The sequence below is a fragment of the Castanea sativa genome, chromosome 3, assembly GCF_040712315.1.
Source record: "Castanea sativa cultivar Marrone di Chiusa Pesio chromosome 3, ASM4071231v1".
In the NCBI taxonomy this organism is placed as follows: Eukaryota; Viridiplantae; Streptophyta; class Magnoliopsida; order Fagales; family Fagaceae; genus Castanea; species Castanea sativa.
In genome coordinates this window covers 53,273,148-53,300,460 of record NC_134015.1, presented here as the reverse complement: position 1 = coordinate 53,300,460, position 27,313 = coordinate 53,273,148, and the positions used below count along the sequence as shown (strand labels likewise).

The window sequence follows — 27,313 nt, the reverse complement described above, 5'->3', positions numbered from 1 at the left end:
CAATGGCTGAAAAAGACAGTTTTTTTTTACTATTTAACTTATTTTTGCTACTATTTAACTTTTTTGTATTATTTATAGGTCTTATTTCTCTTTTTGGTACTATTTATGAGTGTCACTGTATTATTTCTATTAATTTTTTGACTTTACTTATAATAATTTTAACAAAAAAATTTTATTTTCAACTAAAACTGTTCAGGTTGAATAGACGTCAAGCAGTGTTTGACAGCAGATATTTTCAAAAAGAATTCGGTGCCTCTTTCCTCGTGCAGCTTTAGATTCCCCCGGAAAATCAGTTCCCATCAGAAAACCTTTTCCAAATTTCTTTGTTGTGTACCTTTTCTAGTTGCTTTTTTAATAAGGTTGATGTTATATGTGTAATGTGTAGTCACTATTCACACTCTCTTTGTAAAAGTTCCAAAGGTAGTGAAACAAAATTAAAGAGCAATAGCAAGGAATGGGTACATCCGGGAATAATTTTCTCCAAGTTGTGGCTAAGAACTTTGATGTTCTTGCTTTGTATGTCTCTCAAGTCTCATTATATTGTACACATTCACATTGTGCTTAATTTCTTTGTCTTCTCCTTTGCTTGTTTCCCTTTTTTAGATTCAATTTTTTTCATGTTTCAGGCCTCTAGTCACTCTTGTGTTTCCACTGTAAGTGTGTTTTTTATTTGTGTTTTGTTCTGCATGTGCACACAACATGTGCTATGCGCATGAATATATGTGTCCATTCACATTTTTCTATGGTGTTGTTTTTACAGGTATGCTTCAATCAGGGCTATAGAGACCAAGTCTCGTACTGATGATCAGCAATGGCTTACATATTGGGTTCTCTATTCCATGCTCACACTCTTTGAGCTCACATTCGCTAAAGTCCTTGAATTGTAAGTTAATTTGTTGCTTTTCTAAATTAGACTGTGTGTGTATGTATTACGTACTGTGCATTTCTAGGAATCATCACAAGTTTGCAGTTAGTTAATTTGTTGTTGTTGTTGTTGTTGTTGTACATTAGACTCTGTGTGTGTACTGTGCATTTTTAGAAATCATCAAGGTTTCTTAGAGCACAGAAATAAAAAATAGTTGCAGTGTCAGTCTCTAACACTGGGATTCATATGTGGGCTGGCAAATTTCAGCTACTATGGATGATATATGCATACATCCTTTGCTAATGAGTTTTGAGTTTTTTGCCTTTAGGCTTTAGTTGGGTTTGGCAATCTAAAAGTGGGCTTTGCTATCTTTCTTTCTTTTGGTTGTTTTTTGTCAAGGGCTTTTCCTGATCTGTTGTAAAAGCCCTATGGCAGATTGACCTTTTGTGTATAAGTTATAAATTTAAAAGCTTATTCATTTAGATTTTTTTTTTTTCAAAAAAGAAAAAACCCCACATTGGGAAATTTGGAAGATAAATCTACAACCAATAAAAATTAAAGGATGAAAGAAAAAAAAATTTTAAAATAATAATATATATATATATAAATATAAATGAAGAAACACTAATAATTGGAGCAACGAAACTTTATACATCCATTTACTTTATATTGTTGCAATAAGTGGGGGAGAGTGATTCAAAAAAGCTTTGGTTACAAGGCTCATGCGAATCTTGACATCATGTCCTTTATAATACTTCTGTAACATTTGGTGAAACGTTGAAAGAAATTTAGGCACTAAAATTGAACAAAACAAGACCTAGTGACTCAAAGATTTCAGAGAGATGACATGTACATATTAAGATGTTATTACCTGAATATGGAAGTGCAAGAGTGTTACTTCATTTAAATCACTTGATACACTTTTAAATTTGTAATAATTATAAAATGCATCTATTTTAATGTAAGATAATTATTTTCTTTAGGTTACAAATGGAGAGTTTAACAAAGAATTATTTTTTTTTATTTAAATGGAGAATCTTCCTTATTGTCCCTAGAGAAGATTGATTTTTTTTATAGGAATTTTTGGGACAACAGACGACTCACAAGATGTTAGCACCAAATGCTAAGGTTATAAACGTTGTGACATTTTCGGTTCACAGCATGGTGTGAATCTACGTTAATTCAAATCTCCCACCCCAACTTGTTATGAGCTAAAAATTAACCTATAAGAGTGACAAAGGGAAACTATATTTAAATGCTTTAAGTTCTTAAAATTGATTTTTAAAATTTTCTTGATTGTCATTGATTTTCAATTTTCAGGTTCCCCATTTGGCCTTATGCTAAGCTAATTCTTTCATGCTGGTTGGTCCTACCGCACTTCAATGGGGCAGCATATGTTTATCGAAACTTCATTAGGCCATTCTATATGGACCCAAAAACTTGTCAAATTTGGTATGTGCCACGAAAGAAGAACGTCTTCAAAAAGCCCGATGATGTTCTCACAGCTGCAGAGAATTATATTGAAGAACATGGAACGGAAGCATTTGAAATGCTTATAGCCACTAGCAAGGTATGATCAATAACCATGCATGGTGTATTCTTATTTTTAGGTTGTGTTGTGTTTCGATGTATTATTATTAATTTTTTAGTAAATTGCATTTTAAATCCATTATTTAGTTGTCAAAAGTTTCAAATTGTATCATGAAGATTAAGATTATTACAAATTAAATATATAGTTTCACTAATATCAAATCAAACTCTAAACTCTCATATAAAAAAAAAAAAAATCAAACTCTTGTGGAGTGTGGGCGGCAAGGGTCGGGGTTCAAGTCTCCAAAAGGGAGCTTCACACACATATACACTTAGATTAGGCTAGAGTAGAATTCTATCTTGTATAAAAAAAAAAAATCATCTAAATTTAAATTTTGGAGTTTTCGGATTTGCTTAGGTAGTATAAATTGATACTATTTTAAACTTGCAAATCTATAGGGTTTAATTTGAAAACACCACTAAAGTATATGATTTAAAACGTAATTGCCCTTGGCGCAATGATCACTCCGTAAGTATTAAGTGATTGTGGGATGTGGGGCTAAAAGCCGGGATTCAAGTCTCTAGAAGAGAACTTCACACACATATACACTTAAATTGGGTTAGAGTATAATTTTTATCTTAAATAAAAATAAAAATGTAATTGCTCAAAAATGTGAGACAAGGAATTATTTATTTAATATGTTAGGACTAATACTCTTTACTCTTACATGATTATATGAACAGTTGATTCTACCATAAATTTTACAACATTATTATGTGAGAGAATGAGATATTTCATAAATCCATTAGAATTTTGGCAAAGACAATAATCAACTTGGATTAGATTTCTTAACTCTAGAGTCCCTGAACTAACATGTTTTCCTATAATTATGACTTGGGGACTAGCATGAAAACCAAAATTTCATTTGACTTTAATAAAAGTTAACACAAGTACATAACTGATAACGCCCTTTTGCATTTTGGTAATTGGATGGCAAAGATCGCCAGCCCATGGATTCTTTTAGTGTAAGAATGAGAGACCTGGCTCTTAGAGACTGACATCTTATTGCCACAAATAGGGTACCCTTCAAGGAAAATTAGAGTCAATTGCGCTTTAAAGCCTATAATCTAGGGCTAATTTCATATTAAACCCATAAAATTTTTATAATTATTAATTAAACTCTAAAATTTAAGAATGCCACAAATTAAACCTTATAATTTTTGTTAGTTTCAAATAGAAATTTGGACTTTGAACAATGGTAAGAGCGTTGCCATCAAGGATTCTAAAAATTGTAGCATTTTAACATTTTAAAAACCTACTTTATTTATTATACCACCCCACTTTAAGATACATCAAATATCAAAACTTCTATATTTTTTTACCACATCATTTAAATAATATAACTACTCATTAAAATAATAATAAAACAACTACACAAAAAACTTATAGCAACCACCTCCTCCACCACCCACTTCCCATAACCACCATTGTAACAACCACAACCCACCATAGCTACCACCACCACAAGTCACAAGCACCACCATGGCAACTACAACCCCCCATAGGAAGAAAAGAAAAAAGCGGAAAAAAAAAACCAAAATATAACCATAACCATCCACCAAAATCACAACCAACCACCACATAAACGACCAGCCATTGCAATAACAAAATCTCAGCCAAGCACTCACCGGTGGCTAATCTAACCCACTAAAATAAATAAATAAATAAAAGAAGAGGAGAGGAATGGCAGGTCTGAACAGAGAAGAATGAAAGGAAAAAAAAATAAAGATAGAAATAAAATATGTTTTTTTAAAGAGAAGAAGAGAGAGAAAGCTTCAAAATAAATTTTTTTTTATAAGATATAGTTACAGTAAGCTGTCAAAGATAACAGCTTATTACAGCTAAAGTGTTATTTCTTTTAGTTATAGCACCTTTGTTGTAACCCACTTTTTAGTGTTTTAGTTGCAAATATAGTATTTTAGCATTTATACCATCTTTAAGGTTGCATAATTTCAAGACACAAAGGGTAACATCTTTTTTGGGCTGCTCCTAGCTCATTTGTACAGGGAAAATGCTATTTTGACCTACAATAAAAGTTTATAACTTTTTTTTTCTTATATATGTATTTTATTTATTTTTCCCTTAATTCAAAATTTTTGACTCATCCATAATAATTTTTTTTGTAATATAAGTTTGTCTGGGATGCATTCGGATCATATTTATGTTTCTATTTTGTAGGCTGAAAGGGAAGCAAGAACCAGGAGGGGCAACAATTACATGATCTTCGATGATGATTATATTTATTGAAGTGTGGTCTCTATATATGGTTTGGTTATGATGTCTTTCATTCCTAATTCTGGTCTGTAGCCACTAAAGATACTGAATATATATAATAATATCACCTAATCCAATTATGTATTTAATTTACCCTCTATTGACTATTGTTTCCTAATTTCTAATAGTATATATGGGCTGACTTGGGGTTATATGCATGAATTTTCCTATGTTCTCCATAGAAATTAAGATGGGTCTTTATCTTTATTTGAGTCTGCATTTTTTTTCCCTTAACCCTTGTGTGTCTTTCATAATTTGCTATTTTCTGCCTTGCTCTCTATCATTAGTTACCACTTAATCTAAACAAGCAAAGGGTGTTTGAGACAGAAAGATGATAAAATACTACTTGTCTTAAAATTTTAAAAGCCCTAGAGACAGGGATAGAGTCAGAACTTTAAGTTAGAGGGGCAACTTTGCTACTAATTGCATGCGACTGCTCCAGCTTTAAGCTTTGTTGCTTAACTGTTAAGGGTTTTTTTAATTAATTAATTTTTGTTTTTTATGTGTGCATTTGCTGTTGGGTAAGGACTAAATTATTTTGTTTAAAATTTTTTAAAGGGTTGAGTTGTTCGTTTTTTATAAAATTGGTTTATTGAGCTTAATTGTTTTTAAGCTATTATTGGTAATTCTTATTGTTGGGCTAATTTTTTGGACTTGTATATTTTGTTTTAGATTTTAGGTTTATAAATTTTTTGTATGCCCTTTAAAATGAAGAAAATGCTAGAGTTGCAAATGAGCCGAGATGCAAACCAATAAGAATTTACTATCTCAGTAGTAGTTGTAAAAATGTTATAAAAAGTTTGTGACTATAATATTACCCTAAAAAAAATCAATGATATTGTTAAGGGGGGCAAAGTGTAAATTTTATAGAACAAAATTCATAAAATTTATACCTATATATATATATATATATTTTTATTTTTTTAATAAAAATTAGGGGGAGCCACTGCCCCATGGTCAAAATCTCCCTCCATCCCTGCATAAAGAAATGATGAATTTATTAATTTAACCATTATTCTAACATAAGAGATCTCTTGAAGATCTTTTGATAAAAGAAATTAACAATCTAAAAAATAATTGCACATGCTTTGTATTATTAATATTTTTTTTCTAACAAAGTATGTAAAGTCTTTAACGCCCGTCTATTCTCTCAAGTGTGTAATTTTCTGACCTGTTACCATACGTCAAGTAGTTACAGAAACAAATCTCGTAGGGGTTTGTGTATCTTACAATACATGATACATAAAAGTTAAAAAATAATTCACAGTACAATTCCCGTTTTGACAATTATGACGACAGTAACAAAGCTTCACAATTGTCTAACCCACTAAAAGGTAAGATTTCGAACAATTATGGACTGTAATAAGCTGTAGGGGAAGAAGTGTGGAGCTTTATTAACCAGATAAAAAGTTTTTCCTATTTTTTTGGGGAAAGACAGAAAAACTGAAAAACTCCTCTTCAAAAAATAAATACAATTGTTCCTACTAGTAAGTAAAAATATAGCCTTCACATTATAACCAATTTCATGTTACTTCTATTTCTCTGGTGAATTGGTTGGAGACGTGCAGTAATTAATATCCTGCCTATGCAATGCAGCATACAAGGTTGTCACAGTTTACATACTTAACATCATCCTACTGTCAATTATCTCGAAAATTTGATTGAAGCATTTTTTTTTTCCCTCATGAGCTTTAATCTTTATCTCAGACTCTCAGATTTGTGATCTCTGTTAAAACTGAAGAAGAATTTCATGTCTAGAGTTGGTATTGAAACCAGAATTGTTTGAAGGAGGAATAGAAAGATCATTTTCAGTATTGGAAGCCTTAAATGGACATTCACAGCTCTGATACCATGAAGAAATTCACAATCTCTCTAAATAAAAATACCAAACTTTATTTCTTAGTAATATATTGTTATGAATGAATAGTACATTGAGTTTCCTCCATGTATATACATCTAATTATCTTTTTGAGATTCGCTTATTTTGTTAAAACTTAAATTTTTTTGCTAAAAGTATGATAGATAAAGGTAAAAGTTAGCTAACATAGTATGGTAAAACCCATGAATAGTACTAAAAAATACAGTGAGACCCATAATAATAGCAAAAATAAGCTAAATAGAAAAATAAATTGACAAAAATAATTATGTCAAAGGGACGCTAACTAGAGAAAAAAAGAAGAGAGAGAGAGAGAGAGCGGGAAAGTTGCAACTAACCCCAAACTCTAAGCAATGGCTAAACTAATTATCAACTAAATACATACATGCGGCAATCGGTGCAACTGATTCCACTTATTAAGCATTAAGCAAAATGGCACTTCACTACTTTGTTTAATAACCATACTATGAAATGGCGTTGCTCAACTTAAGATATTGAATTATAAAATACACTGTTCTCTTTTAGTTGAGCTTTAGTTTTATCCCATTTATTGTGTGTTTGCTTAATTTGTTTTTAACCTTACTTTTAGTGTCCGTTTGGCAAAGAATATTTTTGCCAACTTAGTTTATTATTCAACTTATTTTTGTGACTATTCATAGATCTCACTGTACTATTTCAGTTAACTTTTACCTTTATTTATAGTACTTTTAACAAAAAGTTTTCAGTTACAACAAAATAGACGAATCTCAAACGGACCCTTAATAATGGTCTTAACTTAGCTTAATTTAAAGACATTTGAAGTTGCACTTTTAAATCAAGAAAAATTTATCATTTTTCACATATTTTTCATCAAAATGCTCAATTAAAAAAAATATTCAAAGAATCTTATTTTATTGTCTAAGGCTCCAAGCCGCTTATTTTAACTTAATTAAACCAATTGGGTTTGTATTTCGAGTTTGATATCAACTATGGTTGTTGTGATTAAGAAATGAAAGTTTTTTTTTTTTTTTTTGGAGAAAAAATGAAAGAAAAAAAATTTAGAAAAAATGAAGCATGCAGTACTAAAACACAAAACATTTTAAAGTTTTTGAAACTACGATTATTTTGTTTTTGTGATTCTTGAAACTGGGTTTGTTTGCTTTTGATTTTAATGTTTTGGGCCTCTAAAAGAGGAGACCTCAACCACATATAGGTAAAGACGTAAGGTGCCCCCAAGTGAGTTTTTTTGTAATTACCCTGCAAAATTAACTTAAGTTTTTAAGTTATAAAATAATGAAGTAGACAATTACATTTTGAAAACTAAAAGACAAATTGACCTACTTAATAGTTAAGTGACCTTTATTATTTTTATGTGATCTTTAAATAGAAAAATGAGGGCAAAAAAAAGAAGCCGACCCCTTGTTGCTAAAATTTTTTTTTTTTTAAATAAAAAATTTAATTTCTTAGCCTCTAAGATTTTTTTTTTGGTTGAAAGTTTCAACTTATGGTGTCCGCTCGTGATGATAGCTCTTTATCATCAAATTAAGACACCAATTAATTATTGGTGTAGGCAATGATTGAACTTTCAAATTTCTTATAAGCTCTTTATAATCAAACCAAAACACCAATCAATTATTTGTGTAGGTAGAGATTAAATCTCAAATATTTTATACAACTATCAGAAACTTTTTTAATTGAGCTAACTGGAACTCACCTTTCATAGGCATATAAAATTATAAAATTGTCAAATATCACAACTGTATAATGTCTATTTCTTTATTTTACAGAAGCATGAACACTATTTTAATTTGTACACACTCAAATTTGACTCGGAAGATTCCACTTTGGACCCCAGGCGCTTACCTTTCCCGCCAGCCCATTTCGCGCCTAAATTTTTGGAATTTTTAGTCAAAAGAAGCAGAAATTTCAGGAGACTGCTCCTTAGCCAAAAACACTTATCTCAAATGTAGAAATAAAAATAATGTCATCATGTCATGGTCATACACATCCTTCTTTTATAATTTTTTTTTTTAATTATTGAGGTGATAAATTTAACCATAATCTATTATTAACATCATTTTCATTAGTAGTTCTATACTACTTGATTATGCTTAATTTAGTGGTATTTCATGTTATTCTCTTTTTAAAAAAGAAAAGACTATGAAAAACATTCTGTTCTAGACTCTTGTTTTTTTGGTTAAATTGTGTTCTAGAAATTATTCCTCTCATAAATGAAGGTAGAAAATGAGAAGAGAAAAAAAAAAAAAAGTCTTAATTTGGTAAGGATGAGGTGTCAAACCTATGTTTTACATCATCTTATCATATCAACATTTTATTTAAAATTTAATATATCCTACCACAACTCCGAATTTGGTAAGGATGTGAGTTTTACACCATCCAATTAGAGATTGATACATTAGTATTTTACTTAAAATTCAATACATCCTACAACACCTAATAACATATTAATAAACTTCCAATTTGGTTGGATTTATATATGAGTATTAGAATTGATTGTGTGTGGTTGTGCTTATTCTTAAATATGTGATAAGATTATGTGACATGTTGGGATTGGAAGAATAAACATGAGTTTTACACTACATCCTTATAAAATTTAATCTCTCATACCACACCTAATAATGATGAATTTGACTTACTTCCAGTACTTTTTAACTGAAATCTCATTTTGTTTTAATGAAAAACTGTTTTATCATCCACTAACTAAATAAAACGTGGAAATTAAAATCCACTACCACATGCCATTGTACATTTTAAACAAAATAACATATTCAGTTAAAAAAATATTGGAGGTAAGCCAAACCCAATAATAATATCTCAATAAATTCCTAATTTAGTTGGATTTATATATGAGTATTCTAAATTTTTTTTTATATATAAGATTGAATTATACTCTAGCCTAATTTAAGTGTATATGTGTGTGGAGTTCCCTCCTGAAGACTTGAATCCCAACCTTTACCCCCACACCTCACAAGTATTTATACTTGTGGAGTGACCACCGTACTAAGGGTACGCAGTGGTATGTGTATTAGAATTGATTGGGTATGGTTGTGCTTATTCTTAAATAAATGATAAGATGATGTGGCATGTTAGAATCAGATAAGTAAAACACGAGTTTTACATCACGTCCTTACAAAATTTAATCTATAAAAAAAAAAAAAAAAACCAATTTTGTATGTGTGCAGCTCCATAAAATAAAGAAAAAGAGAAAATAAAACAAATGTCTAAAATTTTAACGTCATAAGAGCAACCACACCAGATCAGCTAAAAATTTCATCTATTTTACACAAAAAACCTCATTTTAAAATTTTACACATTCATTTTTACAAATCACCCACATCAGTTCATCTATCCTACTACCTCTATTAATTAAATAATAATTTTTTCACTTTTTTTAATTATATCTCTCAACTAACACGCGCGCGCCAACTGTTTATTTTTTTGGTGATTCTTCTCTTCATTTCTGATTCATGTCTCTCTCTCTCTCCTTCTCTTCATTTCTCTTTCTCTCTCTCTCTCTACCAATCTTCCAACTCCGATCTCCGATCTCCGATCTCGCACCGCCGAGCCCAGCGGCGATCTCCGATCCACGCCGAGCCCAGCGGCGATCTCCGATCCACGCCGAGCCCAGCGCGATCTCCGATCCTCGCACCGCCGAGCCCAGCGGCGATCTCCGATCCACGCCGAGCCCAGCGCGATCTCCGATCCTCGCACCGCCGAGCCCAGCGCGATCTCCGATCCACGCCTAGCCCAGCCGTGATCTCCGATTCACGCACCACCGATCCCAGCTCCGATCCGCAGCTCCGCCGACCAAAGTTTGTGTATCTGTGTGTTTTTTTTTTTTGGGAGCAAATGTATGTCTGAGTTTGTTATTGAGGAGCTGTTCTGTGTTAATTTCTCTGTGTTGATATTGAGTTTGTTGAGGTCGTTGAGAACGGAGCAGAGAGAGAGGAAAAATGGAGCGAACGAAAAGATTAAAATAATCTATACACAAGCTACAGTACTCGTGTATATTTACACGGTACTGTAGCTCGTTTAAGGGTTTTCACGTTTTTGCACTTTTATACACCCACTGATGTGGGTGATTTTTTACAAAAAATATGTAAAAGTTGTACTTTTTTTCATTTTACAAAATTTTAGCTGAAGAGATGTGGATGCTCTAACAATGAAACCACCTAAATTAAAAAGTTCTCAAAGCATGCAATCCGTACACCTAGCTGATTATAGAGGACAATTTGGAATGTTCCACTGGAAAATGGTGTTAGATGACGAAAGAAATGACATTAGAATTGCATTTTGTTGAAAGAGTGCCAAAATTGGTGGTGCATGCTTATTTTTAAACGGTAGTTTATACTTAAGCCAGACTAATAGAAAATCACTCATTGAGTAGTTACACAACGCTCTATCTTTTTTAGTGACAATGTTTTCTAGAAAATTAGTAATTTTCTATAAAATATTTTCTATAAAATTATCTAATTTTTCTATTTTTAATAGTAATCTTAAATGAGATGAAAAATAATCTTCTAATTTCTCTTGTTTAGTTTGCTGTAAGATATAGTTGTTTTCTAAAAAAAAAATTGGAAAACGATCTCTAAAAATAAGTCATACTTTTTATGTTGACTAAAAATAGTTTTCATTTGACTTATTTATTTTTTTGTATGATCAAGCACTGGAAAATGCGGAAAACAACATTTACATGACTTCCATCGAAACAAGTAGAGTGATATATGATACACTATATACCTCTTCTTGTATTATTTTTAAGTTATGAACACTCAAATAATCCTCTAATGGCTTGATCATGATAATTGTAAAGTGGTCTAATTTGATACCCAACTCAATTTTGAATATTAATATGTCATGTTAATATGATTGTGATTGTGTATATTTTAACTCATGCTATATGATTAACCTCAATCTTTCACTCCTCATTTAAAAGAAATATTATATACAATCCTTACACAAGAAAATCACTCATTGAATAGTTATATATATATATATATATATATGATACACTATATACCTCTTATTGTATTATTTTTAAGTTATGAACACTCGAACAATCCTCTAATGGCTTGATCATGATAGTTGTAGAGTGATCTAACTTGACACCTAACTCAATTTTGAATATTAATATGTCATGTGAATGTGATTGGGTGTATTTTAACTCATGCTACATGATTAATCTCAATCTTTCACTCCTCATGGACTCATCTATATATATATATATATTAATAACCAACGTTGAAAAAAATTCAATTAAATCCTAAAGTGGAGTCTAATTTTGTGCAAAGTGTCTTATCTAATTTTTAAATTTATGTGTCAAGTGAATTATTAGGTGTAAAAATTAAGGAATCTAAATTCAATTAGATTCTAAATTAAATTTTAATTAGAGTTTAATTTTGTGCCATATGTCCCATCTAATATTTTAAATTTTATAATAAATGAATTATTATTTATTAGATGTAAAACATCCAAATCCAATTAGATTATAGATCATATATATAGCAAAAGAACGATGTTAGATAGTAGTTTAAATGAAATATTATATGATCCTAAAAAAAAGAAAAAAAGAAAAATTATAGGGCCTGTTTGGTTTGAGAGTTTAAACTCACATTTTTATATTTTAAACAATATTACACATATTTTCACACACTTTTTCACTCACACATATTTCAAAAAAATTACAAAAATCACATTTCAAACTATTCTACCAAACACTCCCTATATCCAATCCTTTCACAATAAAATACAAAATTATCCAATAATAAATGCCAACAAAAATCCAAAAATTAAATAATTTATTTATTAAACTAATTGCCCGTTTGGATCCCCGTTTTCCTTCATGTGTCTGCTTTTTTTTTTTTTTTTTTTTTAAAGACCAGCGCTTGGTGCACTGTTCATAGGACATGAACAGTGCACCAAGGCATATAAACAGTAAAAAAAGAGTGAACAGTGTTTTTTTACACATTAAAAAATTATTTTGCTATAGTGTTTTCAGTTTTCAGTTTTCAATTTTCAGCAATAAGTTATATCCAAACGGACTCTAAAATTCTTTCCCACAAATTTTATCGTTTTGTTTTGGGGTTCTGGGCCCACTTGAAATCTTACCAAAAAAAAAAAAAAACTTGATTTCATTATTTTCAGTTAAAAAGACAAAAAACCAACCATACGACCCATCTCCATCCCCAAGATTTTAGTTGCTGACTTGTCAAAACAAAAACAACAAAAAAAAAATTTAGGAGCGAGAAAGAAAGAAAGAAAAGGAAAAGAAATAAACAGTTAAGCAAAAAAAAAAAAAAAAAAAACAGAGAAAACACAGAGAGAGAAAGAGAGAGAGAGAGAGAGAGAAAGAGAGAGGGAGAGAGAGAGAGAGAGAGAGGCGCACGTTAAGGCGCATGTTAACCATTCTCAAAGCTCTCTGTAATTCACAATTTTTATCAATCTCTCCTTCTCCCCACAATCAATCGAAACGATTCGTTGTCTTTTGTTTTTTGTTTTTCTTCTTCTTTTTTTTTTTTTCTTTCTCTTTCTAATTCGTGGTTTTCTTTGTTTTTTTTTTTTTTTTGATTTGTTTCTGTTTTCATTTCGGAGTTCAACGAGCCTAAATTCATCGAAAACCGTTAGCATTTGCCGAATTTCTCATCTCAGATTCAAAAAACACAAAAGTGTTTGTTTTTGTTGATTTTTGTGAGAAAAAAAAAATCGACAAGTTCCGAAAAATTCGAGTTTCTAGGGTTTCGGTTACGTGAATTTGAGCTGTTTTCGGAGCTCAGATTGATCGTAAAAAGCTTTCTACATTTTGTGGTTTTTTTGTTTGTTTGTTTTTGTTTCTGGCATTGTGGATTTCTAGGGCTTTTTGGTTTGAGTTCAGGAGCTGCATTATCAAATTTAGTTGTTGTTGTTGTTGTGGTTATGGGGTAGATGAAGGAATTGGATTGTTTTTCCACAATCTGCGTTGGAGAGTACATTGCTATTGATTTCTTGTTTTACATGAAGCAAGTGGCGTATGGTTTTGGATCGTATAATTCAAATGGGCGTTGGTTCTGCGACTCAGCAGCTGCAGCTTCTACTGATATTGCAACTTGAATGGCTGATTTGCAGAGAGCCAGTCTCGTCGAGAGGGACGTAGACAAGGTTTAAATCCGTCCTCACCTGCCTTTTGCTTTCGTTTCGCATTTTATATATATGTTATGTGTGATGCTTTTAATTCAATTGCATTTTGTTAATTTTAGATAGGAAAAAATTGTTTTGTGTTTTTTTTTGTTGAAGAGTGAATTGTATATACATGTGGCCGACCCTAACTGACTCCCTGAAATCTTGGAACTAAGGCGTTGTTATTGTTGTAATGTAAAGAGTGAATTAATTTGCAGTAGCAAGGGTCCAATGTTTAGGGTATTAGTGTAGGCCATAGGGTAGGTCATGAGTTGTAATGCTCGGGAGCTACTATAGTCACGCTTAAGTAGGGTTGTACTCGGATTTAAAAAAAAAAGAGTACCCATGATGCAGTCAATCATAACCTCTGTCTTGTTGTTGTTGTTTTTTTGCATGTTCATTAGTGATGTTATATGCAGCAACAATCGAGTAGGTGATAAGCAGCATTCCTGTTCAATTAAGGTGTTGAATCATGAAGTATTCAGTCTCCCTTTATCACATTTTTGTGTTTTTGTTTTATTTTCACAAATTATGTCCTTGTATGAAAACACCTGGAGCTCTTGTAGTGACTTTATCTTATGTTTTAAATTACAGGCCATTGCATCACTTAAAAAGGGGTCATATCTTCTAAAGTATGGACGCAGAGGGAAGCCAAAGTTCTGCCCATTCAGGCTTTCTTCTGTGAGTTACTCTGGCAATTTGGAATTGTTCCCTTTTCTGAATTCTGCACTAACTCGTTAACGAAATTGTAAAAAAAAAAAAAAAAATCCTAAAACATTCCCATAACCCTTTCTTTAACAACTCTAAATTCTTTTATTTTTTTATTTTTTTATTATTAAGCAATAACAACTCTAAATTCCATTTCCACAGATCCTTCTAATGCTAAACCCACCACAACCACACATAGACAAATTCCGTTATTTTTCCTATGTTATCCACCCAACAACAAGTAGGTGTCCCTAAACCTCAATAAGGCTTAGTTTGTAAATTCTTTCATGCAAGTCTTAATAATTCTGCCACTAGAAGCAAAAGGAATTTGAGCAAAGTTTATTTGATTTTATTTTTCTTCTAAATAGAATAAATTTAGAGGCTTAGCTACCCTAGAGAGTAACTTTAAGCACAAAAGGATTTTTGTTTTTCAAAGGAATTCTTTGCTGCTTATTGGAAAATGTATCAACTGATATACAGCCACGTATTGTTTGAAAAATCTATGCTTAACAATTCCAAACCAGATAACCAATTTAGTACGAAAGTATCTTCTTTCACTGTTATATTCTGTGCATGTTATTTGTGGAGTTAAAAAGAAATATGTTTTATATATTGTATTCTTCCTTCTATTTATTTTTTAATAATATTACTTTCTTACTTATCAAAAAAAAAAAGAAATGTGTTTTATATATTAAAGACATTCCATTCTTGGTTTTCAGCCAAAGCTGAGTTTTGCTGAGACCTAGCAAAAAGACTGACAACATCTTTCAGTTTAGGTTGTTGGCATTCTAGGTGAAAATGTATCTTCTATATAAAGGACAAATCAAACTAAGACCACAATCAGGTTATCCAAATTACTTTGTTGGGGTTTAATCATGACTAGGCAAACCTGTTTTGCTGCCGGATGTCCCAAGTATGACTGAACTCTTCTCTCTGGTTTGGGTTCAGCCAGGTTATAAATCTCCATCATTTCAACCACCTAATTTTAATTTTTAGGCCCTTAATGTATGTAACTTCCGATATGAATATAATCATGAAAGTAACAACATTCTTTTGTTTCTCTATATTTACTCAGATGATTGAGGGTTTTTTTTTTTTTTTTTTCCCAGGATGAGTCTGCATTGATATGGTACTCTGGCAATGAAGAGAAACAACTTAAAATAAGTCAAGTTTCACGGATTATTCCTGGACAGCGAACTGTAAGCTTCTATAGTCATTCTTTCTTTCTTAGAAAATGGTGTGGGGATAGCCTCTCAAATTACTGTTGAACTGATTTTGTCAGATCTCAGAAAAAAATTCAAATGAACTTTGCACAAGTTTAAAAGAATGTTTTAGTTGAAGTTTATATTTGAGAGTTAAACTTCTGTTGGTTTAATTAGAACCCTTTTATTATTGTCAGAATTTTTAATATTTTGTTTCTCTTTTACTTAGATAATATATTCATTCTATTCTATCATTTGCTTATCCTTAACTCTCAAAATTTAGACATTTGTGACTTTGGATTTATCTTTCAGGCAATATTTCAGCGGTATCCTCGGCCTGAAAAGGAATATCAGTCATTTTCACTTATATACAATGATAGGTCCTTGGATTTGGTGAGTGTGTTTCTGTGGTCTATTCTTTTTTCTTAAGAAGGTCATTTAGTTGATCAGTGACAATAAAGCATAGAAATCACTAATTGAAAATTGTTTTGTCACTGTTATTTGTAATGATCTTAGTTGCTTCATTTGTTAATTTGTGAAAAATAAGGCAGGATGCCATCTTAGAAATTATATGTTTTGTCTGAAACCGTTCCCAAATTTTGGTACTAAAACTTGATTGTTGTTGTTGTATTTGCTTGCCACTATACCAACCAATGGACAGATATGTAAAGACAAGGAGGAAGCTGAAGGTTGGTTTGCTGGTCTCAAGGCATTGATTAGTCGAGCTAACTACAAGTGGAAAAGTGAACCAAGATGTGGCAGTGTATCATCAGAGAGTCCACATTCTCGTACACGAAGAAGTTCTCCATCTATTGCTCCATTTGTCAGTAGCAGTGAACTTTTTTTAAAACTTTATTTATTTATTTTGTATTTAGTTTAATAAAGTTCTGGTAACTATTAACCATTTACAGTTCACTTGGGTTAATATTTTTTAAATTACAACAGGATCCAGGAGATACAGAAGAGGTTTCTCACGAGAATATACCACAGACTAGACTGGGGAAGGCATTCAGCGACATAATATCATATACTGCAGCCGATAAAAGTTCCTATCAAGCTGAATCTGTTCCCAATTCCACATTAACTTCGTCACCTGTAGACAACTCAAATGGTCAAAATTCAGGAACAGAGACATTTCGAGTTAGTTTATCTAGTGCTGTGAGCTCATCAAGCCATGGATCTGGTCAAGATGATTTTGATGCCATAAATGATGTTTTCATTTGGGGAGAAGGTATTGGGAATGGAATACTGGGTGCTGGCATGTGTAGAGTTGGGCTTGGGAATTCATATGGTTCCAAGATGGATGCCCTTCTCCCTAAGGCATTGGAATCAAAAGTAGTTCTAGATGTTCATAATATTGCTTGTGGTGGCAGACATGCTGTGCTTGCCACAAGACAAGGGGAGATCTTTAGCTGGGGAGAGGAGTCTGGAGGCAGGCTTGGGCATGGTGTTGAAGTGGATGTTTCCCACCCAAAGCTCATTGACACTCTTAGTGGTATGAACATTGAATTAGTAGCATGTGGGGAGTATCACACTTGTGCTGTTACACGTTCTGGAGATCTTTATACATGGGGGGATGGTACTCACAACTTTGGTCTGCTTGGGCATGGAAGTGAAGTTAGTCATTGGATTCCTAAAAAGGTAAGTGGTATCATGGAGGGTATTCAGGTAGTATCTATCTCTTGTGGACCTTGGCATACAGCTGTTGCGACAGCAGCTGGCCAGTTGTTTACATTTGGGGATGGATCCTTTGGTGTCCTTGGCCATGGTGAGTGTAGTAGCACAAGTATCCCCCGGGAAGTGGAAACTTTGAAAGGACAGAGAACTACAAGGGTTGCATGTGGTGTTTGGCACACTGCCGCAGTTGTTGAAGTGACAAATGAATTATCTAATTCTGAACCTTCTGGTTACTCTTGTTCTGGAAAGCTGTTTACCTGGGGGGATGGAGATAAATGCCGACTTGGTCATGGTGATAAAGAATCTAGACTAATTCCGGAGTGCGTCACTGCATTGGTTAATCAAAATATTTGTCAAGTAGCCTGTGGCTATAATCTCACAGTTGCTCTGACGACCTCAGGACAAGTATATACAATGGGGAGTACTGCGTATGGACAATTGGGCAGTCCTGAAGCTGATGGAAAACTTCCTGGTCGCGTAGAAGGTAAAATTTCAAGAAGTTTTGTAGGGGAGATTGCCTGTGGCTCATATCATGTTGCAGTTCTGACTTCCACAGCAGAGGTTTATACTTGGGGAAAGGGTTCAAATGGGCAATTAGGCCATGGAGACAATATTCATAGAAACACACCTACACTTGTCAATTTTTTAAAGGATAAGCAAGTAAAGAGTGTGGCCTGTGGTTCAAACTTTACATCTGTTATATGTCTTCATAAATCTGTATCTAGTGCTGACCACTCTATATGTACTGGTTGTCACAATCCTTTTGGTTTCAGAAGAAAACGTCACAATTGTTATAATTGTGGGCTGGTTTTTTGCAAAGCTTGCAGTAACAGAAAATCTCTGAAAGCTTCTTTAGCTCCAAATATGAACAGGCCATATCGGGTCTGTGATGATTGTTATATGAAACTGAAGAAGGCCCTGGAATCTGGTTCTATTCTGCGACCTCCTAAATCCAAAAATGGAAATATGTATCATAAATCCAATGAGGCCATGGATAAAGAGACTCGAGGTAATAAACTACAGACAACACTCTCCAGATTGTCATCTTTTGGCTCGGCCAATCAATTTGAAACCAGGCGTTCAAAGCCTGACATGAAAACGGAATTGCATGATAGCCGTGTCTTTCACACTCTGAATGAAAATTTTCAGTTTGGGGGAATTTATTCCATAAAAGCATCAGACTCTCTTGTTGCAACATCAAAGAAAGTTTCATCAGTTTCCCTTCCTGGTTCCAGAATAGGTTCTCGATCAACGTCTCCTGTTTCAGAAAAGTCAAGCCCAGCTCGGTTTTCTGAAGAAATTTTTGATTATTCGAAGAATAGAAATGGCAGTTTAAGTCAAGAAATCATAAATTTAAGGGCTCAGGTAAGCATATTGAAAATGCTTTAGCGACTGCATGCATATGCATAGATTTAATTCTTATTTACTTCAAATTTTAGGAATGTGATAAACGTATTTGTCAATGCTCTAGAGAGTCTTCTTCCCCAATCCCCCCCACCCCCCAACCCCTTTTTTTTGGAAAGAATAAATTATAATATCGTGACTTCATTCCCTTGTACTTCCCTTTGGCACATTCAGCATTCTCATTTTTCTTATGGGGAAACATGACCTAGTTGTGGGAGGTATGGAAGTACGTTCAGTTGTAAAATAATCTGTTGAAAACAGCTGAAAGGTATAGTCACCTCATGACTAGTTTGTTCACCAAAGAAAATTATGTATGGGGCAATCTTCAAGCCATGTTAAAAGCACTGAGAGACCTAGATATCTTACTGCTACCTGAAGCCTGAAGATCTTCTTGTCACATATTTCTGCTAGGGATGGCAGTGGGGCAGGTTGGGGTCAGATTAGGGGTGCTCCTGTCCCATCTTTGGGGTAGGGAAAACCTATGCAGGGAAAGTTGGATACGATGTGGGTTGTAGGTATTTCCATCACTAATAAGGTGGCTTTGACATTAATGAGGTAATAGAATATGTTAAAATAAAATAAAATTATACATACGATGTGTAAAAGAGATTGAATTTTATATATGTATATATAAAATTAAATCCCTTCCACACATCGTATTTATAATTTGATTTTTTTTAACGTATTCTATTACCTCATTCAGGGTGGGGTGAGACGCAGCAGGAAGAGTAAAATCTATCCTGCCCCATCACGTCTTTGAGGCAGGGAAAACCTGCACTGGGCAGAGTAGGGCAGGGCGGGTTATGCAGAGCAGGAAAGGGATTGGACCATTTATAGTAACTCAACTTCAAGAAAAGACATTTTTAAAATGTAAATTCACAAAAAGATAGGACCATTTACAGTGCTAATGATGTACAGGCACCCACAATGTGTGATGCACAATGGTGAAGTTGAAGCTTTTGAAACTTAGTGAAGTCAGCAAGTTAATGTTTTGAAGGGTCTGGGGAGTACTAGATTTTCCAAACAAATCAGTGATGGTGAATATCACTAAAATCAACCCATTTATGTATGTTTTCCTCAGGAACAACAAACTAGTAGTGATATGAATGGCACTCAATATCCGTGGTGAGAAGTAGTTTCAAAATTGTAAATATGTAATGCAACATGGAAATATCTGAAGTTGCATTGTACACAATTCAGTATTTAATTAGAATGCGTAGTTATAGTCTTCCTGAAAATGAATTTTTATATGATGAAGTTATTCACAACTGTGAATGCATGCTAGCTCAGATGGCACCTCCTCTCCTTGTTAGATCAAGACAGAGGGTGAGGTTTTATGTTCAAGAACCAAAATGTGCGTCTATAATTGCCAATATAAAGTGTAAAACTAATGTATGCAATGTTGCATAATGAGGGTACCTGATGCTTTGTAAGAAGGCTGCATTTTCTGAAAAGCACAATAAACGTGTAAACTAAGCAGGTAGTCTGAAGTTGCAATAGAGTGTGATAAATAAAACTACCAAGAAGCTGAGAGAATGTTCACGGTTAACCTGTCAAACTACAAATAATTTTTTTTAGGTGTAGGCAAGATGTTACCTTTATTTCCAGCTTGAAGATAAAAATGGTTGGTCCAATTTTCTCTTATTAGAGATAAACAGAAAGTCATCATCTTTTTATACATGATATTGCTTATCTGTAATTCTTTAGACTTCTTTATGTCAATTGTACATGAAGTAGTCTGTTTGCAATAGAATATTTCTGTACTTCTAAAAAAAATTAGAGAGAAACAGAGAGAGATCAGCGAATAAGAATGGATCTAGGAACAAAAAAAAGCATAGCTTATGTAAAATGAAGTACCGAGATATACAGGAGTTTGGAGCTTGATAAGTCTCTGCAACAGCTGAAACAAGAAAAGAAATAATGTGGTATTAACTGGACAAGAATAGCTATGTTTAAATAGTTTACTCCTGTCCATGAAAGCTACAATTTGAAGTATATGGCAAATCAATATACTCTCATCAACACTATAAATATTGCAATGATATTTGAATCTTTTTCCTGTTATATATTATCTGAGAAACAACTGAATTTTGTCTGCATCTATCACACAGAGACTCTAATGACTTGGTTTCCAACAGTTTTATTGCATCAAATTTATGATTAACAATTTATTTACTTTTTTATTTTTATTTTTTACTTTATGCTAAGTAAAAATTGAATGATAATACTTTATAGGTGGAAGATCTTACTAGAAAATCCCAACATCTTGAAGCTGAACTAGAAAGAACATCAAAGCAGTTGAAGGAGGTCACTGCCATTGCAGAAGATGAAGCTGAAAAATGCAAATCCGCAAAGGAAGTTATCAAGTCTCTAACTGCTCAAGTAAGATATTTGTATGTTCAAGTTTTGTGGTTATTTTTCTCAGTATCGTCAATAAGTTTGATTTCACTCACTCTATTATTTGGATTTGAAAGAACTAGTCCCTGTAAATTCTGTAATGATCGGAGTTTCAAGATTTAGTTATGGTAGGTTTTGACTTTTAAACATTCAACTTAGGAGCAGAGAAGTTTTAATAGTGAAATGGCTTGGTGAGTCAACTTGTATACATAATTGACCTTTTGCATAAACATCATATTGTGAATATATTCTGTTTCTCCATAAGCTAATTGAAGCTATCCAAGTTGCAAAACTTCCACCACAAACAAGTTTAGGGTGCTTGGTCTGGATAACTGTGTTTCTTGCATATGGTGGGAATAAGTGAAACTCCACCAATGCCATATATGTGGGGGCTATCTTGAGTTTGAGACTAGCCCAACATGTGATAACTACACAATGAACATTTGAGGAGGACTACCTCATTGAAAAGATACCATTTATGCTAAATCTTGCTGTTGAAGCTCTTGGAAGATTTAATTAAATAAAAGATGACGTTTAGAAGCAATACTTAGAGCAGATTATTATATTGTTCACTCATCTAATTGTTGCAACTGAGGCGTTCTTATTTGTAGCCGAGACTTAAAAATCAGGAAAACAGTTTTTTGATGGAAGAATTTCCACACCATATATCATGCCAAAACCAGATTTCTGATCCATTTCCAACAACAAAATGGAAATGCCTATATAAGAGTCCCACATACCTCTAATACTTTTCCAAACGTTCAACACCATGAGAAACTTGAGCCACCTTCTTTCCTCCCACCCCCTGTGAATCCCCAAACCACCCTCCTTCAAGAGGGAGCATACCACTCCATAATTGACCAAATGAAACTTAGGAGCGTTGCACTCCTTCCCATTAGAATTCTCTTTGTAACTTTTCCAATATCACCTAGTGAATCTCTGAATGATGTCATACCTAGGAAGACTTAAGTAATGACAAATGTCATGAAAAAGTACATGCACACACACACACATATATATATACACACACATATATAAGGTTGAGATCCAATAGTTACTGAAAAGTTAGCTCTTCAAGTATTATTGATATCAATGGAGTTAAATGTTACATGGGCATTGCAATTATAATATGCCTTTTTTAAGATTTAAATAATAAGTCATACTTTCAGTGGTCAATCTTGTTGAGATTCCGTATGTGGTGTATAATGCAAGTAAAGTTGTCACCTGATTATATGTGAACACTCTCACACTAAGGCTTCATTTGTTTCAGTGTAAAATGTTTGCTATTGGAGAATGTTTTCAGCTGAGAAAATTTAGTAAAAACTACTGTTTTCTGTTGTTTGGTTGTGTTCTTGAGGTTGTTCTGGAAAACATTTTCTGGCATTTGGCTCATACAAAAACTCACAATTTACTGTATTTTTATTTAGATATTAAATAGAAAATTTTATTCACCACTTTAAAATACAAAGGAATCCTAGAAAAGATCTATTGAGACTCTCCTCAGTCCCACAAAGATCTCTATGTACTTGTCCAATCCAGGAAAGCTGAGATCTTTCGGTCTATGTGCATGGGAATAGCTCAAACAAAAAAGAGTCTGGTTTTTTCTGAATTCAAGCCTGGCCTGCACATTTGCTTCTAGATCTAGGAATGGCGCCAGGTGAGGGTGCCTGTTGAACAACTAAAATCAACCTAAAAAATAAGTATCATCAAAATAAAATTATTGAAAACTACACTAATGAGCACAATCAAAATAAGAGTGCAACATCCACAAAAAATATCAAACAATTAACAAAAACTATGAACTAAACTTGCACATTTACTTGCATAATTACACACTTAAAACCTCCAAAGTGAAATTTAAAATTTGTGTCCTTTTAAAAGTTTGGGGGCAATTCCCGAAACTTTGACACATATCATGGTCATTTTAGGGGTTTCAAAAGGGGTTTGCATCATTTCAATGGATTTGGGGGACATTTTTGTCTTTTTGGTGTTTTAGGGATATTTTGGTCATATTAGAGGTTTTGAAGGAATTTTGGTCATTTTAAAGGTTTCAAGGTTATTTTTGTCATTTTGTATGTTTGGTGGTATTTTGATTAGTTTGGAGATTTTGAGGGTACTTTGGTCATTTTGAATGTTTTGATGGTATTTTAGAGGTTTTTAGGGAATTTTGATCATTTTGGAGATTATAGGGGTATATATGTCATTCTATAGATTTTCAATATATTTTAGTCATTTTAGAGGCTTTTAGGGATATTTTTGTCATGAACAAGTTGGTCATTTTGATTTTTGAGGTTTCAGTAGCATTTTTGAGGTATTAAGGGGTATTCAATTATTTTGGATATATTGGGGATATTTCTGTCATTTTGGAGGTTTCTGTTCTTTTGAGGCTGAAATGCCACTTCAGATATTTATTGCATTGGATTCATTTAATTCCTTTGATGCCTGCTTGAACAGTTGAACTGGGTTGACTCAATATTAAGGAATTAATCTAGGAAGCACAGATACTTCATTTAGGGTGCCGTACCCTTGTCCGTATCTGTGCTTCCTAGGAATTAATCCAATGCAGGATTGGGTAGGAGTCAAGGAATTAAACCCAGATAAAGTCTGTTGCCTGTTGCCATTCGGATTACCATTTCGTAGGATTAACTAAAAAAGAAGTTAGGACTTAGGACTGACTGAAAGAAGGACAGCAGGGAAAGTTCTCTAACCTGGGAAATTTTTTGTAATCCATCTTTTCTGGATGGAAAGGGTGAGTAGAATGGGCACAAAAACTAAACCTTCCTTCTTCATAAAAATTATTTTGGTTTCACCAAGTTTTTTAGTTGCCCCAAACACTTGAAAATGAGAAACATTATTCGGAAAATATTCTGTTGAAACAAACCAAACCTAAGTACTAATATGATGAAAGACTGGATAGTAACAGAAATTTTTTCATGGTTTGAATAACCTAACATGATGGTAGAGGACCTTCTCAATCACTAATTTACAAATCGAAAAACATGTAATTCAACAATGAGATTTTCAAAATATTAATCAAATAAAATCATTAAGTGGTGTAACTATATATATTTTTTATTTTCTTTTATTTTTTGGGGGGCAGGGGGGGAGGGTTGGGGGGGTGGGGTTACTTCTTATCTTTGCAACTCTGTTGTTAACTAGTTAATAGTCTGATGTTTTAAATGATTTAATTGTCCACAGCTGAAGGAAATGGCTGAAAGACTGCCAGGACATACTACCGGATATAATGAAGGCACCATTGCTGAAAACACCTCCAATATTCTAAACCAGTTCTCCAATGAGAGCCATGCAGCAAACGGAACCATTTCAGAGGCTCAGTCAAATAGCAATTTAAAAGACAAAACCTTATGTAATGGAACCAAGCAACCAACTGGAAAGGGAGAGTGGGTGGTGCATGATCAACCAGGCGTCTATATAACTTTGTTCTCCTTGCCAGGTGGTGGTAATGAACTGAAACGTGTTCGCTTCAGGTATTTACACTTGCCTTTGTCAGTAGGAACATTTATGATCTACTTGACAAAATTAGGAAATCAGTCTTTCCAAAATCAGGATAAAGTTGTCTATCAACCATCTCTCTCGATGTTCCGAGTATGACCTTTTTAATTAGGAGTTTATTGATAATCTACTCAACAAAGAATTAAGGCATATCTTTTCCTAGTAGGATTCAATAACAAGCATTTTTTTTCAATTAACTGAAGTATTTTAGCCTTGTCATTGTTTTTGTGCTGGTTTAAACTTTCAATTTGAATCATATTGTTAATTGGCATTCAATATGCATACTTAAACCATCCTAGCCATCTGTCTCTGATCATGTTATTGGTGCTATGTCTACCTCTTCTGATTTTTCTGATCTTGCTTTTCATCCTTCTCTTCTCAATTCTGCTACATAAAAATAAATTCTAGATTAGATACTTGAATTCAATTCATTATAGTTTTTCTACGTTGTACTCCTATCCTGTTCCCACAGATTATGTAGCCCAATGCTCTGGGTGTGTAATATAAATATAATGAGTGAAATTTATGCATATGTGCCTTTTAATTAGATAGCATCCTTTTTGCTTCCAATCTGGATAAATCTAAAATTTCTTTTTTCACCAAAAGAATCTTTTTTGGAAACTGAAGATACTTCTCTGTATAAAAGCCAAAGATTTGAATCAATTTAATGGGAAAACATTGATGCCTTAATGTTGCTTTATGCTATATTATCTAATTTTGTTCAGACCTTTGGCAAATTGGTTAGGCCTTCAACCATCTATCTCAGACTCAACTTGCATGCCTCTTATCCTGGCAAAGTTTTAGCTCTGGATAGAGGACATTTTATACCATCTCTTCCTCTTTGATTTAAGCTATGTTTTCCAAAAGTAGTTTAGATGAGTGAAAGAATAAGATCAATGGATCAAGATATGTGGGACCACATATTGGTCCAACTTTTGACGCACCTGATACCATGTCATACCCAATTAAAGTGGACTATGTGCCCACAATGTTGGAGAATAACCAATGCACTAATTACACTGATTTGATAATTTGATTGTTGGAAGAGGGGAAATTTGAACCCTAGATGTCCCTGTTAGAAACATTAGGAGTGCCAACCAGTTGAGCTACAAGGCTCTTGGCCGATGCACTAATCACACTGCATTAAGCAAATTAATAGCGCCCAATATCTATATCTTCGTTCCAATGGCCCTCTCTCATAGCCTGAATTTTTTTTTTTTGGAAAAACTGCAGAGCAAGGCTTGTATGTTCCCTATACTTATGAAAAGCACCAGCAACTTTATGATTACTTACAACCTCCCCTTTACATAAAATAGTGAAACAATAACTTGCTACCAATGAAAGGAAGCAGACCAAATTTTTTTAGACAATACAATATATGACTGAATAAATCTAGTGAATTCAGTGCAGCATGTTCAATTACGTCTTGTGAACTGGTAATTGAATTTACCATGTGTACTGAACTCAATTTGCTTTTCTACAGCCGGAAGCATTTCACGGAAGAACAAGCGGAGAAATGGTGGGCTGAAAACGGGGCCACAGTATGTGAGCGACACAATATACTTACTTCATAGTAAAATACAGTTGGCAGTCTAGCATTTGCTGGAAGAAATCAAGCCTCATACAACTATTTTCCATGACCCTCTTCCTCTCCTCTGGAAACTGTAAATTTTTTTTTGGTCAATCATTCAGTGGAGTTTCATCATGGATCCAGGGTCAGAAATCAGAAAGGTAGACTGAGACATTAGAAAATTCAGAATGTAGAAAGGAAAGCTTTTAAAGAGAAAAAACAAATGGAAAGACGAAAATTTGATTTTGAGGAATTTGGATACTTGGCCTCTAATGCTAGTTAAACAAGTTCCACACGGTTGCAGCTGGGTCTCACGCTTTTCTTTAGGCTAATAGGCTCTTGTTGTGCTTCCCTTTACCCCTTTTTTTTAATATTATTTTTTCGTTTACCCAATATTAGTAGCTTAACATTTTGTATAGGTACTCTTCTTGACAAAAGGCCAAGATAAATCCATTTTTTTGAATGAAGTGGTACCCCATCTTTTTGGATGTAAAGGCAGATCAAAGCTACAGTGCAATGTGTGCTTGTAATTTACTGTGATTTCGAATCGGTGTAGATTGAGAGAGAGAGAGAGAGAGTTTTCCTTGTGACTGTCAGTCCTAAATTATATCAATGTACTTACCAATAGGACCAATCACCAGGTCAAGGTTCGAGGAATTCGTTCAAACAGTTCATTTATAAAAAGAGCCAAGGAATGGACTCCAAAAGTTGAGAGTTATGCTTAGTGCATTACATCATAAAGTGAATTCATTCTAAATGGAGAGGAATGAGGATGCTAAGGAATATCGGCCTCTGCAGTGTGAGGTCTTAGATACACGGTTAGATTTCTTTCCAATGGAGAGATCCCAATACAATATTCCTCAGACCTTTTTGCAGGCTTGCGGTACGTTTGTTTGGGTTGAAAACAGGAAGGATGAAAAATAAAAAGAGAAAAATAAGGTGAAAAATGACATTTTTTACCGTTTGGTTCAGGAGAGAAAACAAGAGAGACAGAAAATGGGGAGGAAAATAATCTCTCCGGGTTCACATTTTTTTATTCTCCCAATTTGGAAGGAAAATGGGGAGGAAAAGATGATAAATGATG

The 27,313-nt window shown here is 33.4% G+C and overlaps 2 protein-coding genes across 3 annotated transcripts; both read left to right on the top strand.

Annotated features, from left to right (window-relative positions):
- Positions 1–334: 334 nt before the first annotated feature.
- Positions 335–4,830, top strand: LOC142627348 (HVA22-like protein c). The gene is made up of 5 exons (XM_075801191.1): positions 335–516; positions 627–653; positions 761–883; positions 2,186–2,435; positions 4,635–4,830. The coding sequence occupies exons 1-5, from the start codon at positions 455–457 to the stop codon at positions 4,701–4,703; spliced, it is 531 nt and encodes a 176-aa protein (XP_075657306.1). The 5' UTR covers positions 335–454; the 3' UTR covers positions 4,704–4,830.
- Positions 4,831–12,912: 8,082 nt separating this feature from the next.
- Positions 12,913–26,723, top strand: LOC142628103 (PH, RCC1 and FYVE domains-containing protein 1). 2 transcript variants are annotated; one of them, XM_075802082.1, is made up of 9 exons: positions 12,913–13,740; positions 14,353–14,439; positions 15,576–15,665; positions 15,981–16,061; positions 16,330–16,491; positions 16,614–18,710; positions 20,985–21,131; positions 24,345–24,634; positions 26,143–26,723. In XM_075802082.1, exons 1-9 carry the CDS (start codon positions 13,693–13,695, stop codon positions 26,231–26,233), a joined length of 3,093 nt encoding a protein of 1,030 aa, XP_075658197.1. In that variant the 5' UTR covers positions 12,913–13,692; the 3' UTR covers positions 26,234–26,723. The 2 variants fall into 2 exon arrangements, with proteins under 2 accessions (XP_075658197.1, XP_075658198.1); XM_075802083.1 differs by lacking the exon at positions 14,353–14,439.
- The last annotated feature ends 590 nt before the right edge of the window (positions 26,724–27,313 follow it).

Excerpts from the sequence above, each read along its gene's own strand:
- LOC142628103 (XM_075802082.1), top strand. The coding sequence starts at position 13,693 with ATGGCTGATTTGCAGAGAGCCAGTCTCGTCGAGAGGGACGTAGACAAG. Across the intron at positions 13,741-14,352 it reads TCGAGAGGGACGTAGACAAG|GCCATTGCATCACTTAAAAA; the intron begins GTTTAAATCCGT and ends TTTAAATTACAG. Across the intron at positions 15,666-15,980 it reads TTATTCCTGGACAGCGAACT|GCAATATTTCAGCGGTATCC; the intron begins GTAAGCTTCTAT and ends TTTATCTTTCAG.
- LOC142627348 (XM_075801191.1), top strand. The coding sequence starts at position 455 with ATGGGTACATCCGGGAATAATTTTCTCCAAGTTGTGGCTAAGAACTTT. Across the intron at positions 517-626 it reads AACTTTGATGTTCTTGCTTT|GCCTCTAGTCACTCTTGTGT; the intron begins GTATGTCTCTCA and ends TTCATGTTTCAG. Across the intron at positions 2,436-4,634 it reads TGCTTATAGCCACTAGCAAG|GCTGAAAGGGAAGCAAGAAC; the intron begins GTATGATCAATA and ends TCTATTTTGTAG.